The 18221-nt window shown below is 35.3% G+C and overlaps 1 protein-coding gene across 1 annotated transcript; it reads left to right on the forward strand.

Moving 5' to 3' along the window:
- The first annotated feature begins 189 nt into the window (after positions 1–189).
- Positions 190–11730, forward strand: LOC144442856 (polynucleotide 5'-hydroxyl-kinase NOL9-like). Its single transcript, XM_078132253.1, has 12 exons — positions 190–390; positions 1558–2058; positions 2805–3225; positions 3703–3920; positions 5763–5860; positions 6418–6451; positions 7442–7575; positions 8163–8388; positions 9055–9286; positions 9808–9886; positions 10568–10698; positions 11273–11730. Exons 1-12 carry the CDS (start codon positions 293–295, stop codon positions 11396–11398), a joined length of 2298 nt encoding a protein of 765 aa, XP_077988379.1. The 5' UTR covers positions 190–292; the 3' UTR covers positions 11399–11730.
- The last annotated feature ends 6491 nt before the right edge of the window (positions 11731–18221 follow it).

Here is an 18221-nt window from a genome sequence, read left to right on the forward strand (position 1 = left end):
TTCCATCATTATTTATCAAAGAAAACTTTGCATTGAGGTGTACTACTATATTTATACAAAAGGGACGTGTACGAATAAAGAATAACGCTTCCAAGCGTATATCACCGTTCAACCAGGAACTATATCTTGGCACCTGTATACCTTGATCAGGTGTTGCAAGGCACTCAGCTGTGAAGTGAGACATCGCAAAACGTGGTTCCCGATTGTGTACTGGCTCGACTACCATCTATAAGTTGTCGAAGTAGGGAGAGACCTTGTAAACTGTTAGATTCTTGGTCCCAATGAATAGATAATGGGGAGAACACAGAAAGGGAAACGTAAGAAGTCAAGTCAACACTTCAAGAAAACTAAAAATGGCACAGATGGTTCAGCAACAGGACAAATATCAAAGTAAGTATTAAATTTTGAACAGTGGGATCCCTGTCGACTAACTCAACCACTCATTTACTCAGTCTCTCGTTTGATTGCTGACTGACTGACTGACTGACTGACTGACTGACTGACTGACTGACTGACTGACTGACTGACTGACTGACTGGTCGACTCTCCCTTCTATCTGCTCCCCAGTCAGTGTCTTTCACTGACTGATATTATAATAATGTTATAACTTATATACTATCAGTGCTTGTCGCTAATCATTCATTCATTCATTCATTCATTCATTCATTCATTCATTCATTCATTCATTCATTCATTCATTCATTCATTCATTCATTCATTCATTCATTCATTCATTCATTCATTCATCCATTTATTTATTTATTTATTTGTTCATTCATTCATTCATTCATTCATCCATCCATCCATCCATCCATCCATCCATCCATCCATTCATTCATTCATTCATTCATTCATTCATTCATTCATACACATACATGTTGTATCCATTCGTTCATTTATCCATTCTTTCATTCCACCAAGAATTTATTTATAGCTCAACTGTGGAAACATGACTTTCGAAAGATCATCTTTATTACAATGTTTAAGTCTCACAACACCAAGGTGTACAACTGTTTAAAAAGAAGTGTTGTAGAAAGGAAAGTCTGATGCCTGCATGTTTTATTGTACAAGTTTTGCCACCACCACCATCACTACCACCACTACTGTTATCATCATCATCATCATCATCATCATCATCATCATCATCATCATCATCATCATCATCATCATCATCATCATCATCATCATCATCATCATCCTGTCTTACTTCCATCTCATATTGTCAGTGGATTTGATGTAGTTTAAGATGCATTAAAAATCATTGTATATTGATATTATATATGCATGACCCCACAGTCTCCTTGTGTCAGGTGCAGACAGTAGTGCATACATATTTGTTATTTTAGTCTTAACCTGGCAAACATGTTTATAGACAATCCTGAAGCTCTGTTCAATAAAGCTTGGAGAGACCATACCATTGATTTACTACATGCACTAGTTGACAGGTCTTGTAGTCTGTGTAACTCCAGTATTTGGTAATTTTGAGATCTGCAAAACAAATACAGGTGATCAGTAGCCAAGAGTGACAACATGCATTATTCCCTTGTTGTATTACAGTGGAAGTGATGATGACACAAGTACTATCTCAAAGACAACCAAACCAGGTAGTGATGTCAGTTGTCCAAATGTTGAAGTTGTCACAGTTGAAATGTTCCCGAGAGGGAAGGACACCGGGGAACCCAAGGATGATACAGCACACAAACAACAACAACAACAACAACAACAACAACAACAACAACAACAACAACAACACAAAGGTGAAAGGTCAGATAGTAGACACAAAGGAGAGAGTGTTCCATCATCACCTGACCAGAAATTAAAAAGAACTCAAACAGTAGATGATAATGAAGAAATCATTCATAAAAGGAAAAAAAGTCGCTGGGACCAAACTGAGAGAGACAGTACTGAACATAAGAAATTTTACCCCTCAGAAGAAGTTGATTCATTTAATGAAAGATGGAGACATGAGGACAGGAGTCCAATGCAGAGGTCAAGGTCTTCTGGTCACACAACTCGGTATCCATCAGAAAAAACAGAGACTGGTTTGGAAGATCTTAGGTATGGATGTTTGGATAAAAGATTATTAGTATAACCTCAGACCATCAAACTGAGAGGGGATCAAAGATGAGGCTGATTTTATCTACTTTCTTTATGTTTATTGGACTCAACAGTCCTGCATCATGCAACCTCCAAAATAGTCAAAGATTGGTAAATCTGGCTTAGAAGAGGTCTGGTGTACACTGTACTGAGGCATTATGGGAAATAACCAATGTTGGGAATGATTTTGTGTTCTCACAGCTGGCTACAGTGTTGTGTGGCCATAGTTTCAAGAGGTGTTTATTTCCCAAAACAGAAACACAGCTACTATGAAATAATCCTTGCCATTCTTCCCCTTTAAAACAACAAGGATGTGAAATCTTTGATATGTGTGATTGGCAACATTTCATCAAACTTTTTCTCAATTGAGGTTTAAAGGTATCCATTGGTTTGTCATAAGTATGTGATAATGTGTAGAAGACTTGTCAAATAGTTGATGACAAAATAAGAGCAAGGATATAAATTGAATAGCCATGGATAAAAACTCATTCAGTATCTGTAACTGAAACTGCTGACAAAAAAATATTTATAAAAATCTGAAACTACTAGTATTTGCCAAGAGATGTGACATTTATGATTATGAAAGATTATTGATCAAATCTTGAAATGAACTAACAAATTTATGCAAGGATTTGAAATTATAGATAAGTATCGATCAGAAAAAGTTTGACTGTAACAACACTTCAACATTGTTACCTATCCCACAGGTTACTTGATACCAGAAATCCAGACCAGTGCCTTGCAGTGCTACGTTGTCCCACAGAATTTCACTTCTATGGCAAAGTGTTAGTTCAAGTTATCCATGGCTATGTCAATGTCATGGGTCACAGACTCCGTACTGGTAGAGAGTACCCTGTATATTCGCCAAGTAGTTCTTCAGCACTTTCTATAAAGGCAAGGAAGATGCACAGGAGAGCTGACACATTGGATGAAGATGCAATCAAGTTGTTGCGATCACTCTGTAAAGACAGAAGGGCTTGTGATGAAGTCATGGATATTGTCAAGAATCAGTCATGCCGATATACTGTCATTTTACTGTTCAAGAAACTAGAATGTCAAGCTGTGGACTATGTGACAAGTTTTTACTTCTATCAAGGTTTATTTGATAGGAGATATACCCCATATATGGTAAGATGTAGTCCATATATGGTCAGATGTACCCATATATGGTAAGACATTAAAGATGTGACACCTAGGGAAGTATGCCTTCACCACATCTGGTGAAACATGGTTTGGGTATAGCCACACTGGGTGAAACACTAGATAGGGGTTGAGGTGGGGGTTACATATCACATCTAATGAAGCATGTTTTGGGTAAAGCTCACGCTGGGTAAAACTCTGGATGGGGTGGGGGTGGGGTTACATATCACATCCAATGACAAATGGTTTGGGTATAGCTCACACTTGGTGAAACACTAGATAGGGGTTGAGGTGGGGGTTACATATCACATCTAATGAAACATGTTTTGGGTAAAGCTCACACTGGGTGAAACACTAGATAGGGGTTAGGGGTTGGTTCACACATGTCACACCTGATGAAACGTGCTTTGGTACAGTTTACACTTACATCAAATAAATGCATACATTACATCTTCTATGTTGTAGGATGACATAAACCCTGGTTTGCAGTTAGCATCATCTATTGATTTACATTTTGTAATGGATCAAGGAGATAGAAATATACACTTCTCATCAGATCTTCTTGAAATGACAGAAAGTATTATAGACTCCAAGACTAAGTCACCTGTCATACTGGTGTGTGGAGGCAAGAATGTTGGCAAGTCAACTTATTGTAGATGTCTTATTAATTCATTCCTCAACAAGTAAGTACATGTATATGTTGAACTTATCTGTCTGTTATTTGAAAGTGGCACACGCTGAGTTTATAAGCTGTTTTACTCAGATCAGGAGACAATCAAATGAAACTGTTGCTATTAATATCTTGTCTTGTCTTGTCTTGTCTTGTTAATATATGAAATGCCACAGATGGCTATACATGTACAGTCCATGCATCACCCATGTCTTGTCTGGTTACTGTACAGAATGATGTCAATGCATGCCTTCAATGGTATCAAGAATCATCTTTTGATGATGTTAGCATACAAAATGTAGTTTAATGATGGCATAATAAGGTTTTAATAGCACAACTGAACTGATGAGGTTCAGTAGTGCTATTGGCATCGAGCAGTGTCTGTCTGTCTGTGTCACTGTGTGTGTATGGATGACTTAAACTCAAAAACTGCCAGACTGATTGCCTTTGTATTTGATGTTGACGTTACTTTTGATGTATAGTTGGGAAAGTGTGCAAAGCAAAATGATCGCATCTCAGATTTTGGTAAAAAAATGTCATATTTGGTAAAAAGATTTAAACTAAAAAAATACTGGTCAGATTGGTCAGAAAGTTGGAGGGAACATTCAAAGGGGTATGTAGATTAAGATTTGTTGATGACATGATGATTCCATCAATAACATGCAAATTAGCGCTAAAAATGTGTCTTTTTGGTCAACAATCTTTAATTCCAAAACTACTGAGCAGATTGGGCTGAAATTTAATGGTGATGCATTTGGGGTGTATAGATGAAGAAATATTAAACATATAAGGATCTCATCAGTGATATGCAAATTAGGTGTAAAAATGTGAATTTTGGTCAAAAACTTATATCTCTAAAAAAGTGCTTGGTCAATGAGTCTGAAATTTGGTGAGATGTTTCTAGAAGTGGTATTCTGCAGATTTTGTTCAACAAAATTGCCCTAGCAGCCATGACCATGCTCTTAGCAACAAGATAATACTAAATATATTTTGCTAAAATAACAACATCTGGTAGGCAAGTGAGTAAACATTCAAAAAATGTATGGAAATAACCATAGCAACCATGGCTGTGCCAATAGCAACAGCCAAAAATGGTGTATTTCACAAAGATAGTAAATCTTAGACAAGTGAACAAACATTCAAAAAGTGTATGCAAATATGCCAAGCAACAAGACTATGCCCATAGCAACAGTCAAATGATTGCATATGTTGCAACGATTACAACAGGGATTAATAGAGACAAGTGAATACACATTCAAAAATGTATTCAAATATGTCTAGCAACACGACCACGCCCATTGCAACAGCCAAATGATCGTGTATATTGCAAAGATAACAACAGGGTTGGATAGGCATAGGATAGTCATTCAGCAAATGAACACCTTTACCTAGTATGGATCAGCAGGTGGATAAACAATTTTAAAAACTATACAGTTGTGCTACAATGCCATTGTGCTATTTTTCTCAAAATAAAAAACAAACGAAGCCATATAAACATATTCGTCTGAAATATTCTAGGTGAGAATAGGCTAGGTTGATCCATGTATATATTTGATAATAGTAACTTGTTCTGATGCTAGTAAATCAGAGAGTATATTATGATAAAATTATTTGTTGGAAAACAGTCAAGATTACTGTCATAATGAAAATATGATGTATTATGTGTTTTTGGTAAAATGTTCTTGGTGGGAACATTTTGAAAATATGATGTAGTAAAAGTTTATTTCATAATGAAAATATATCTTATGTATTTTTGGTGAAAGTTTCCTTGTGGGAACATTTTGAAGTGACAGGATAGTTTATTGTTAAAATTGCTATGATTTATTACATAGTAGGTTATCATATTTTATTGCAGACATAACAGTGTTGGATTTCTAGAGGGTGATATAGGTCAAACAGAGTTCACACCATCAAGTATGATCTCACTGACGTATGTAACACAACCTTTACTGGGTAAGATCATTTATCACATCAAACAACTTTCAGATCAGATGATTATCAGTTATATTCTGGAATATTTATTGATTACTGAGTTGGTATATGTGTTGATAGGCAATATTGTATGATTAATTTGGCCATGTGTTGAAATTTTATCATTTTTACTGATTAGGTAGATTCATACACTCTAATGATGTCATTTGTTCATTCTTTTAGGAGCATGATTTCATTAGTTTTGTTAAAATTATTTTAGATAAAATAAAGTAGTATAATGAGCAAGTAGGAGATGCTTTCATTTTCCTTCATTCATAAAGAATGGAGAATTATTCAAAGACCAACAACTAAATCTCATGTTCTTACATTACAGCTGTCTTATCAGTGGAGCCATTAGGATTAGATAGAAATATCTTTTGTTCAAGACCAAATTTTTCTGTTGCTATGACCGACTGATTTTCAAACCCACATTTTCATCCTAATCTAAAATAGACCTTTTATCTTAAAGACCAAAATGATCTTCAGGATCAACTTTATTAGGAACTAGGTGATTGCTGAAATATTCTCTTACTTTGCAGGTCCACCTTTTACACATTTGATTGAACCACAAATGTAAGTTGCTGTATTATTCTGTAATTGCTATGTGTATGGTATCATGAAAAAAATGTGTAATACAAAAATAGGTCAGGTTGTTATAAGAAACATTTTTTAAGAATGCATTCTTTCAGCACAATGGTAAGCTACTAGTGTTTGATGTGTGCTAGTGCATGTCTGTTTCTGTCCGTCCGTCCGTCCGTCTGTCCGTCTGTCTATATATCTATCTGTTTCTGTCTGTCTAGACTGTCTGTCTGTCTGTCTGTCTGTCTATCTGTCATCTCTGTGTCTGTCTGTCATCTGTCTTGTCTGTCTATCTGTTTGTCTGTCTGTCTGTCTGTCTGTCCGTCTGTCTAATGTTTCTGTCTGTCTGTCTGTCTGTCTGTCTGTCTGTCTGTCTGTCTGTCTATCTGTCTGTCATCTCTGTTTCTAGTCTGTGTCTGTGTCTATCATCTGTCTCGTCTGTCTGTTTCTGTCTGTCTGTCTGTCTAGTCTGTTTGTCTGTCTGTCTGTCTTTCTTTGTATATATGTATAACTAACAGACACAAAATGTTTGATAGAATGATATGGACTTTGGTGGAATAGTCTTTGAGTGTCAAATTTTGAAATTAATTGAAAGAACGATGATTGCATAGAAAGTATATGAATTGAGTGGAAATGTGATTTTTGATTAAAAGATATAAATAAAACTAAAAAACTGACATGCAGATTGGTTTGATATTTGAGAATACCCTGGGGGCTTTTTGTGGCAAATTACTCAATCAGTGTAATATGATTCATGGTATGCAAAGTGGGTATAAAAATATAAAAGTATAAAAATAAGACAGAAAATAAAACCCCAAAAACACTGGATGCAAGAAGGTACCATTATTTGGCAGGGATGTTAGTACAGATGTCTAATCAGAGGATGTATGTAGGCATGTCTGGCTTATTTTGTTCACATTGATTTCATATTTACAGAATGTGTTTTCTTGGTTTTCTTTACCTACACTGATTTTATACTTTCAGAATGAGTTTTCTTGGTGACCTTTCACCTAAAGATGACCCTGAGAGATATGTGGAGACTGTGAAGTACATCTATAAACACTATGACAGGAGTAAGAATCAACCTTTGATTGTTAACACAATGGGATGGAACAAAGGTATGTTTTGTTTTTAGCACAGTTGAACTGATATGGTTTAGTAGTGCTATAGGCATGATGTGGTGTGTGTGTGTGTGTGTGTCTGTCTGTCTGTCTGTGTGTCTGTCTGTCTGTTTGTCTGTCTGTCTGTCTGTCTGTCTGTCTGTCTGTCTGTGTGCGACTTAAACTGCTTGTAAATGCTTGCCTGTCACTGGTTGTAACAAGTTCTGCTTGTAACTGCTTGCCTGTCACTGGTTGTAACAAGTTCTGCTTGTAAATGCTTGCCTGTCACTGTTTGTAACAAGTTCTGCTTGTAACTGCTTGCCTGTCACTAGTTGTAATGGTTTATTTTAAGCTGATATTCGAAGCCTATATTATGGCCTTTCCTTCATGCCATGGCAATGTAGTTGTGGGTACATAATAGAAAGCCATGAACGTAATGGTTCTTGTTGACCATATACTACATGTATTTTTCTTCCCAGATTCCATATTTGAACTCAAAAAGCCAACATTGTGTACTTGAGTAAGGTAGATCATAGTTTGGTGTTCAGTACATGTATATTGTATACAAGAATCTTACACATATACTGTTTGACTGATCCAAATAGGAATGGGTGTGAGTTTACTACTAGATGTCATCAGATTGGTCAAACCAACTCATATTGTACAGTTCCATACCAGATCTACAGCTAAAAATCTACCTATCCTTAGTGCAGAGTATCTGAATGACAATCCAGGATGGACTGTTAGTGTAGAAACTGATACAGAGTATAATAAAGAGGACATAACACCAGAATTCATGCTAATTAATGTCAGCTCAGACTATGGCTATGGGTAAGTTGTACGTGTGTAAACCAAAAACCTGGCAAAGATTGTACCTTTAAGTACTAGTAATTTTAGTAAGGATAATGAGAAGTCCTTCATCTGATTCACTAGTACTTCAAACATATGTATTTTGCAGTCATCATAAAAAGTGCAATGTTCCATCAACATTGATGTTGTGTTGACATTGAACCTCAACATCTACACCACAATCATTGTACTTATAGTCTTTAGATATATGTTGCAAAAATTACCCAATAGATTCAATATATCATTAGCATTAAATATTGAACATCAATTATAATGATATGCAATGTCTCATTTTCATAATGATATGCATATGTTATTGGCATTATGCTTCAGTTTCAAATCAATCAATCAATCAATCAATCAATCAATCAATCAATCAATCAATCAATCAATCATTCGATCAATCAAGTAATTAGCATATCACCAAAATCCAATACAAAGTAATGTTCTATGGTGATCAACAAGCAGTAATAGTAGATTGATAGGGCTAATGAAGTCACAATAATTTTGTGTATGTTTTCAAAGTTATTTGAGAGTAAATGAAACCAACTCCATTTGTATCTTGAATTTCTTCATTGAAATATACACCTGAGAATAGAACACTACCTAAATGAGTAAATGATGTATATTTCTATCTTTGTACTATAGAGGTAAATTCAAAGCAGTACATCACCGTGATATGGCATTGTTAGCATATCTCAGTAAACTACAACCTAACATAAACCAAGATGGATGGCTGCCCCTACATCATCTTACTCCATATGTGTTGCCATGGAAATCAGTGGCATTAAATGTTACCCATGATGATGTTCCGGCTAGTCAAATTCTGTATGCCTTCAATGCCTCCATTGTAGCACTGTGTATTGCAGACAGGTCAAAGGTAATAGAGAGAACACTTCCTTGAAACTATCAAAACTCCACTTATTTTTTGCTTTCATGAAATTCAAACCAGCTTTATTGATTGAGTTTCCACATTGAAAGTCCTTTCTCACTGTGATCAGACACTAATGGGAGTGTTGATGGGTGGGTAGTGTGAATGAATGGGGGAGTGCTGTGGTGTGAATGAATGGGGGAGTGCTGTGGTGTGAGTGAATGGGGGAGTGCTGTGGTGTGAATGGATGGGGGAGTGCAGTGTAGTGGTGTGAGTGAATGGGGGAGTGCTGTTTAGATGAGTTATACAGACCAATTGCATATCATTATTGTATCTGAACATGATATGCATACACTAATAAACTGATAAGGGGTGGGGGTGGGGGTGGGGGTGGGAGGCAGCTTCTCAAGAGATGTACAAAGAATGCCTCAAGTTTTGTTTATTATTAAAAGTACATGTATTTGTACACCAAAAATTGTCATCGTTTCATATTCTAAATATTGGAATATATGATATTTTGGTGTCTGTAGATGCTATCTAACAATAGAGAGAAGACAGACCTACCAATACTGTTAGCCAAAACACCTGTGTGTCAATGTGTTGGTCTTGGTAAGTTGATTTTGATGTCACAGCTACTACCGCTACATTTCCCATGAAAGGTACCAATGTATATGTTAACAGCAATCTATATCATATGGCATGGCAGTACATTCAAACTTGTGCTTGCTTGTTTGAAGATCTACTGATTTTAATTTAGCATATTTGTGCCTTGAAAATAAAAGTTTGGAACTGTTACTTTTACTTTGTTCAATAAAGTTCTGACCCATTGTCAGTTAAAATCAGGTAATAACATCAGGGATCACTATGCAAATTTTGAAGTACAGGTCAAAGTAATCTTAAAATGAACAATTTTAGAATAAAAAAAGACCACTGAATATTATTTGAACTCTATACTAAAATAAAAGATTGTTAATTTCCTTTAAAATTAGTCTAGCTGCTAACTGTTGTAAGTGACCACAGGTTGTATAGCACCAAAGGCACTGTCAAAGGTTTTCCACCAGAGTTACTGACATCCTCAGCATTGTACAACAACCTTGCAAGAACAGGTCCAGATCTTACTACAAGACTACTTTCAAATAAGATGGTGAATTCCCCAAAGTTGTTTCAACGTTCAAAAAGACCAGGAGTAAGGTTTCACATGGCAAAGTTGGAGAGATTTGAATAACTTTGATTTTGCAGCAAATTGTCTGCCAAGATATATTCTACCTTAAAGTGTATTGATTGTTTTAGGTGTGATACGAGGTGTTGATGCTACCAAGAAGTGCTTCTATATCCTGACATCAGTCCCACATGGTAAACTTCATAAAGTAAACACACTACTAAGGGGTGCTATGCCCATTCCAAGTGATTTATTACTTCAGGTAAGTTACTCAGCTCTATGTAGAAATCTTATTTTGATATATGTATCAGTGTAGCTGTCGGCTGTTATGTATCAGTGTAGCTGTCGGCTGTTATGTATCAGTGTAGCTGTTGGCCGTCAATTGATGTGAATGAAAGTATAACTTACATAAATACTGAATCGATAAATCATATCTATGATATCAAAGCCATACAACTAGTACAAAGTACTTTAATATTTATGTTTATAAAATCTTAGCATAGAGAATTGAGGCTTTGATTTCATCCAATACACACCCTTTCTTAAAATAGCTGGCATTCCTTTCTTTTTAGTCAGCCTTTGTCTGAATAGAATATAGTGATGGAAATTTGTGAAGTAAGACATTGACTTTTTATTGAGGAATGTGAGATTTGTCATGAAATATTAATTTTTACCTGTAAGCAGTTTTTGCAATAGCAAGACAACCAGAGCATTTGAAGTGAATTTTGAAACCAAACCTAACTAAGGACTTTTTGCATGTATGATGTAGCAATGGAAAGCTTCACTGTCTTGTAGTAGCCATAGTCTTTTCTCTCATAATTGATATTTTCTTACAGGGTGTTGGTGATATCAGTAGTCCGTATCTAACTAAAGAATTTTCATATGCTGTAACTGGAGCTGGTGCTATTAAAATACGAAAGAATTTAATTCGGAAAAGTATTCAAATGAAAAAGAAAGACTGAGAGTCAGAACAAGACATTCTGAGATTGAGATCGACTTAGAGGTCATTAGAGGTCAAATAACAGTTATTTGTTGAAATAGATACTTCCCATTTAAATATCAACTGGAATAAATTATGTATTCCTCAAGAAATTATGTGAAATTAAGAGAATATCTACTCTCCAAGAAGTACTAAAGCAGCCCTACCAAGCCATCAATAGGGGTAAGATATGTAAGCGCCATCACAAATTAAAGGGAAAGATTCTTTTGTTTTTATACATCAGTGTCCACATCTGAAATGCAATGTATACAACTATTCCATGTTTTCTAAGATTATATTAGTCACTATATAATGCTGCTGCTTGTATTTGATAAAGGAATACATGTTGTACAACACTATTTTATTGAAATAAAGTAAAAGAATCTCATCTCTGCTGAATGTTTATATCTGTTAGCAACTGCTGTGAATTAGTGGAGTGGTTCCTATGATTTGTATAGTAATATGGACATATCATTGAAACTGGTTTCTATAGCAATCATGGCAAAAACAAATAGAAAAATGTGACAAGTGAAACTAAACTACCACATACAATACATGATAACCAAAGGTTATGAAACTTGACCTGATATGCACTGTGATACATACAGACACCTGTACCCCAGAGGTATAGAGACTTGGCCAGTGATGCAAGATGTGTACAATACACTGTGATACATATAAACAGACCAGACGTATAGAGACAGTGGGCCAGTGATACAAGATATGTACAATACAAAGTGATACATACAGACACCCCAGAGGTATAGAGACTTGGCCAGTGATGTTAAATGTGTACAATACACTGTGATACTTACAGACACCCCAGAAGTATAGATACAGTGGGCCAGTGATGTAAGATGTGTACAATACACTGTGATACATACAGACAGCTAAATCTGAGATGTATCTAAATAAATAAAGGTATCATTTTTCTGTGTGCAATCTGACCTTTAACATATACCATGACTACTACCAACCACCTGTGCATACATTACTATGATTGCTATGTGTAGTATGCAAACTAATACCTAGAGAAGAAAATGAAAATGGAATATAGATACTTCAAAAATACAAACAAAATGCTGACAATGAAATAGCAGATGGTAGTAATTACTGTGACAGTAGATTTCTATTAAAAATTAAAAATGAAATGAAAAAGGAACAACAGGAAATTAAGAGCCCATAAAAATATCGCCACAGTACAGTACAGTTATAAATTATCATTGTAGATAATTAGTTATTTAGCCATGGATCATGTACTGAACTTATAAAATATTCATTCTAGATAATTAGTTATTTAGTCATGGATCATGTACTGAACTTGTAAAATATTCATTGTAGATAATTAGTTATTTAGCCATGGATCATGTACTGAAGGACAATTTATTTAAAGTGTTTCATCTGATCCCTCAACCATGGATCAAGAACTTATTATAGCATTCAGCCATTAACATTTGTTATTTGATCATACAGACATGGATCATGTGACATACTATAGAGAACGATTCTGCTAATAACGTCATAGCTGTGGACAATGAACATGAGAAAAATTCATTAAAATAAAGTTTGAACATCAGACATAGTCATGACTCATGAACGTGAGAAAGAATTTCATTCATTAAAGTTTGTCACTGATCTCGTTTCCATTAATGTGTCCTTCCAAATTTGACTGACATATTTTGATCATGAACTTGGATAGATGAGATTCATCCGATAAAATTAGAGGTGATATTTGATAAAGTTAATGACATTCACCTTAACCTTGACCATGTTAATAGTTCATAGCCTTTCATTGACTACTACTGTACAGCTGATTAAAACCTTGTGGTGATAACTGGTGTATAACACAAAAATAACAACACTCAACAATAAAGATATGGTATATATGGTAGTACATCACATTTCCATGAAACACTTGAAATAGTACATACAAATGAAAGACAAGTCACTGCCATGCAAAGATCAGTTGTGATATAAAACAAGTCAACATTGAGAAGCTGTTTCTTGCTGTTTTGTTCTCATAACTAAACAATACAGGCCCCTTATGTCACCTGGAGTTTGCCGGGCTGAAAGTAAAATATTGAGAAATGATCATCATATTATATTTTGTTTGTTCCTTCCAAGATTGAACTTCCTCTATATCTATGTTAGCATTTGTAATGAATAGCATCACTGTAAAACATGAAACAGAGACAGGTATGATGCATGCTTCCAGTCTAATATACATGGTATTATTATACTAGCCACATCACCCCTACTTATCATCTTTATTTGGTACAGTCCTAATAACCACCAATGGTAACGAGAGTATTGCGATAGAGAAATAGGTTGAACAGGTTGGTTTTTGAGGGAAGCTTGAAAAGCTATCAAAATAGTTTTGGAACATTTCAGACACTAAATCTGATTAAATCATTTGTTCCAGGCAGTAAATTTTAGTGTTAGAAGTTGTCGTGACTTTTGTTGCATGTGAAAATTCAAACCATTTGTACAATTTCTAGAAATAGATGATATGACTGTTAATTTGACTTATGAGTACAACTGATGACTTGGGCATCAGAGCTATGGAATCAATTTCACTCTTCTCAAGGCAAGATATGGATAAGTAACAACTTTATTTGATGTATTTCAACTGTAACTTGTGTAAGGGCAATCAAATGACAGACATTTACTGAATCAGACAGTGGCATGAACTCGGCAGTTTCTGTACATGAGTGCAAATAAACTTAATAGCTTTATTTTCCAGAATAGTCAATAAAATTGGTTTATCAAATTTATGACATCCACCCAATGCATTTTAGTTGTGGTTCAAGTTTTGCCACTCAGAAAAATAGAAGCAGACCCATGAATGTTAAATTTGAATCATATGTCTTTCATATGTGTGCCCCATTTCCTTCCTACCCTACACATTGTGTTGACATTGCATTAAAACTAAACTACTGTATACTGTAACATTATCAGCCTCCCAATTATTGTCCACTTCTCAGATATTATCCCTAAATATGTCATGTAAAGAATTTGGAAAAACTTGCATTCCAGTGTGAAATCAATACAGGAATCTGGAAGGTAATTATCATGTGACAAGTCAGCTAGACCAATCAAATTGCAGAATTTAGTTCAAGTACGTTACATTAAAATTTTGTTAAGAAAATGAAAATGTGAAAAGTTTGTGTTGTCTATGGCATGTGAGCTTATTTTTACCAAAGTCTGCAAATCATTTCAGAACATAATCAGACTGTCTAGGGACTTGTACAGCTTGTACAATGTACAGCTGTCTTAAGTGTTCGTGATGTTTACACCAACATTTAGAATCACTGTCTAGTCTTTCCCATGCAGCTGTTTATTTGCTGACTTGTCAAAGCCATGTTGTGTTGATTAGTACATTAATGATGCACCAAGTCATGACTTGTGTGTGGTGTCAGGAAGTGATTTTCTCCAGATGCAATTTTTTACATTTCCATATATTTTTTTTACTTGTATCCTGTTCAGGATGGACACATAACCACATGTCATGAGAAGTGTCATAAAGCTGTAGAGAGTCTGATATCATTAGGAGCTAATGAACTGTCCTAAACAAAGTTCAAAGAATCAATCATTTTCCGGTACGTCTCACAAGCAAGATGCCATGGATGCTCAACACATAATAAACCACAATGGTTCATTTGAATGTTTATTTGATGCTTGTCAATATTGAGTAATCATTTCAGGGGACAACAATTCTATTCCATGATCATCAATATTTGAACACAATTGAATCCTATAATATTATGACTCTCCCAAATATAACATCTTGAATAATTATCATTTGTGTCTTGATGTGTTACCAATACTAACAAAAAATCGTCTGCAAAAACTTTCTCAAATTTCATCACAAGAAATTTTGATAGAGTTTTTAGAAGCTTACACTGCCCAGTTGTCATGGTACCTATGAACATAAAAATAATGATAAAGTAATAACAGGAAATGATAAAATAGGGAAAATAAACTTTTACCAGAGAAGTATCCCTATCAGTCATTGTACCCAGGTTATAGTTGATATAATGAGTTGTTTGTATCAAGGTTGCAGCACAGCACATTTGTCATGGTATTGATGATGTATTTGTCTGTTATGATAAAAGAAAAGTGAAGTATCTATAAGAGTCAAGGTGATTGGTCAGGAACAGCAACCAATCACTGTTGAATATTGGTGCCAACCAATCACAGCCTTTCATCATGATATGCAGATCCAAAACTTAGAACAATGTATAATTATGTCATTGTTGGCATGAATTCAAACTATTTATTTGTGTCTTTATGATTCATAAATGATTAAATTTTATAACTGATTGTAAAATATCAAAATGTAATCTGAGACATAAAAGTTGACATTGTTGAAATAAAAGTTTGATCTCTTATAGTTTGTTAGACCTTATAATCTTGCAGAGCTGTAAATCTACTACAAGTGATTCATACTTTTTGAAGGTTGTGGGATTTTTGCAGATTTCATATTTATCACATCAAATGTTAATGATAAAAATTTGATGGGAATCTAACAACAACAAATTGTAAAAATCCACCAGTGATCACTCCAACTGCAATATTAAAGACTGATACGACGCGACAAGCAAAAGAGTCTGACTTGACTTGGTTGTGAGAACATTCATATATCTGTATACTATGATATCTATCAGAATTGTTAGATCACAGGAACATCACGTATCTTACAGTGGTGTAACACACATTTCAATAAGCACTTGAGTTAGTGAGATTGTGTAGCATGTATGCATGATACTGGTCACCAACATGGACATGCATGTACACTTGTTAAGATGATATACTTAATTTGTACACCATGTACATATGTGAAGATGAGTTTAATGTGTCATCTGACAGACTTCACTTGATTTATCTAGGGAATGTCTGATAAAACCTTGTCACTTTCCTGTTTTAGACATTTAAAGCATGATGGCCTCACTGACCTTGTACTTGTTATATTCTTATCTAAATATTTTTGTAGTGTTTATAGTGTGTATGCTGTCCTCTGATGCTAGGGGGTCGTGTTTGATAGTGTCACATCCTTCAGATGCTAGGGGGTCATTCCATGCCATCTGCTCATTCAAGTACGAGTAGGGGAATTCCTAATGTTAATATGTTCCCAGTTCTACTCAGTTGGTTCTAAGATTTTACAAATAATCATAACATACTAGAATGGTTAGTGGGTGTATGAATGTTCTCAAAACCATGGGATATTTTATGATTCACAACAACCAAGTTGCATGACATCATTGTTGATGTTATTGGTGATCTGGGTGTGAAAAGAAACATGAATCTTCAATCATTTGTAAGTCAAAGTAGTAGTCCTCATCACCATCATCATCCCATTGTTTTCACACTATGACTTCCTTTCAGGGAATAGCTGCAATGCGTCAGACCTTGTAGAGCTGCAATTCATCAGACCTTGTAGAGCTGTATTGCGTCAGACCTTGTAGAGCTGCAATGCGTCAGACCTTGTAGAGCTGCAATTCATCAGACCTTGTAGAGCTGTATTGCGTCAGACCTTGTAGAGCTGCAATGCGTCAGACCTTGTAGAGCTGCAATGCGTCAGACCTTGTAGAGTTGTAATGCATCAGACTTTGTAGAGCTGTAATGCATCAGACTTTGTAGAGCTGTAATGCATCAGACTTTGTAGAGCTGTAATGCATCAGACCTTGTAGAGTTGTAATGCATCAGACTTTGTAGAGCTGCAATGCGTCAGACCTTGTAGAGCTGTAATGCATCAGACTGTAGAGTTGTAATGCATCAGACTTTGTAGAGCTGTAATGCGTCAGACCTTGTAGCACTGTAATGCATCAGACCTTGTAGCACTGTAATGCATCAGACCTTGTAGAGCTGCAATGCGTCAGACTGTAGAGCTGTAATGCATCAGACCTTGTAGCACTGTAATGCATCAGACCTTGTAGAGCTGCAATGCGTCAGACTGTAGAGCTGTAATGCGTCAGACCTTGTAGAGCTGTAATGTGTCAGACCTTGTAGAGATGTAATGCATCAGACTTTGTAGAGCTGTAATGCATCAGACTGTAGAGAGCTGTAATGCATCAGACTGTAGAGCTGTAATGTGTCAGACCTTGTAGAGCTGCAATGCGTCAGACCTTGTAGCTGCAATGTGTCAGACAGTGCAGAGCTGTATTGCATCAGACTTTGTAGAGTTGCAATGTGTCAGACTTTGTAGAGTTGCAATGTGTCAGACTTTGTAGAGCTGCAATGTGTCAGACCTTGTAGGGCTGCAATGTGTCAGACTTTGAAGGGCTGCAATGTGTCAGACTTTGTAGTTCTGTAATGCGTCAGACTTTGTAGAGCTATGAAAGTGCAGAATTGAAACCCTAATAAAAAATCATCTCTTGATGGAGATCATTAATACACTATAAGTAAAACCAGTTGTTATCTGCATTATCATTTAAAATGTTATATTTTTTAATTGGATATACATTTATTAACATTTCATCTATTAATTAACACACTCATTAACTTTGATTAATTAACTTCTCGTATTGATGGATTGATTGATTGATTAATTTGTTCTCCATTTTTTACAAAATACTTATTCTTTTTCTGAAAATTGAAAAAAACAGAAATCATGTACATACAGAGAAAGTTTTATTATGCTAATGTATTACTAAAACCAAGCTTTTAGTTCTGTGTTGTAGTTCTGTGTTAATTTTCAGCTAAAAATGATACTGCTGAAAACTTTGTGAGTGATTGGGATGAAAGCTATGTAATGATTTGATCTTTATACTCTAAATTGGTAACTGAATATCTTTGTTTAAGAGATA

Source organism: Glandiceps talaboti, chromosome 1 (assembly GCF_964340395.1).
Source record: "Glandiceps talaboti chromosome 1, keGlaTala1.1, whole genome shotgun sequence".
Classification (NCBI taxonomy): domain Eukaryota; kingdom Metazoa; phylum Hemichordata; class Enteropneusta; family Spengelidae; genus Glandiceps; species Glandiceps talaboti.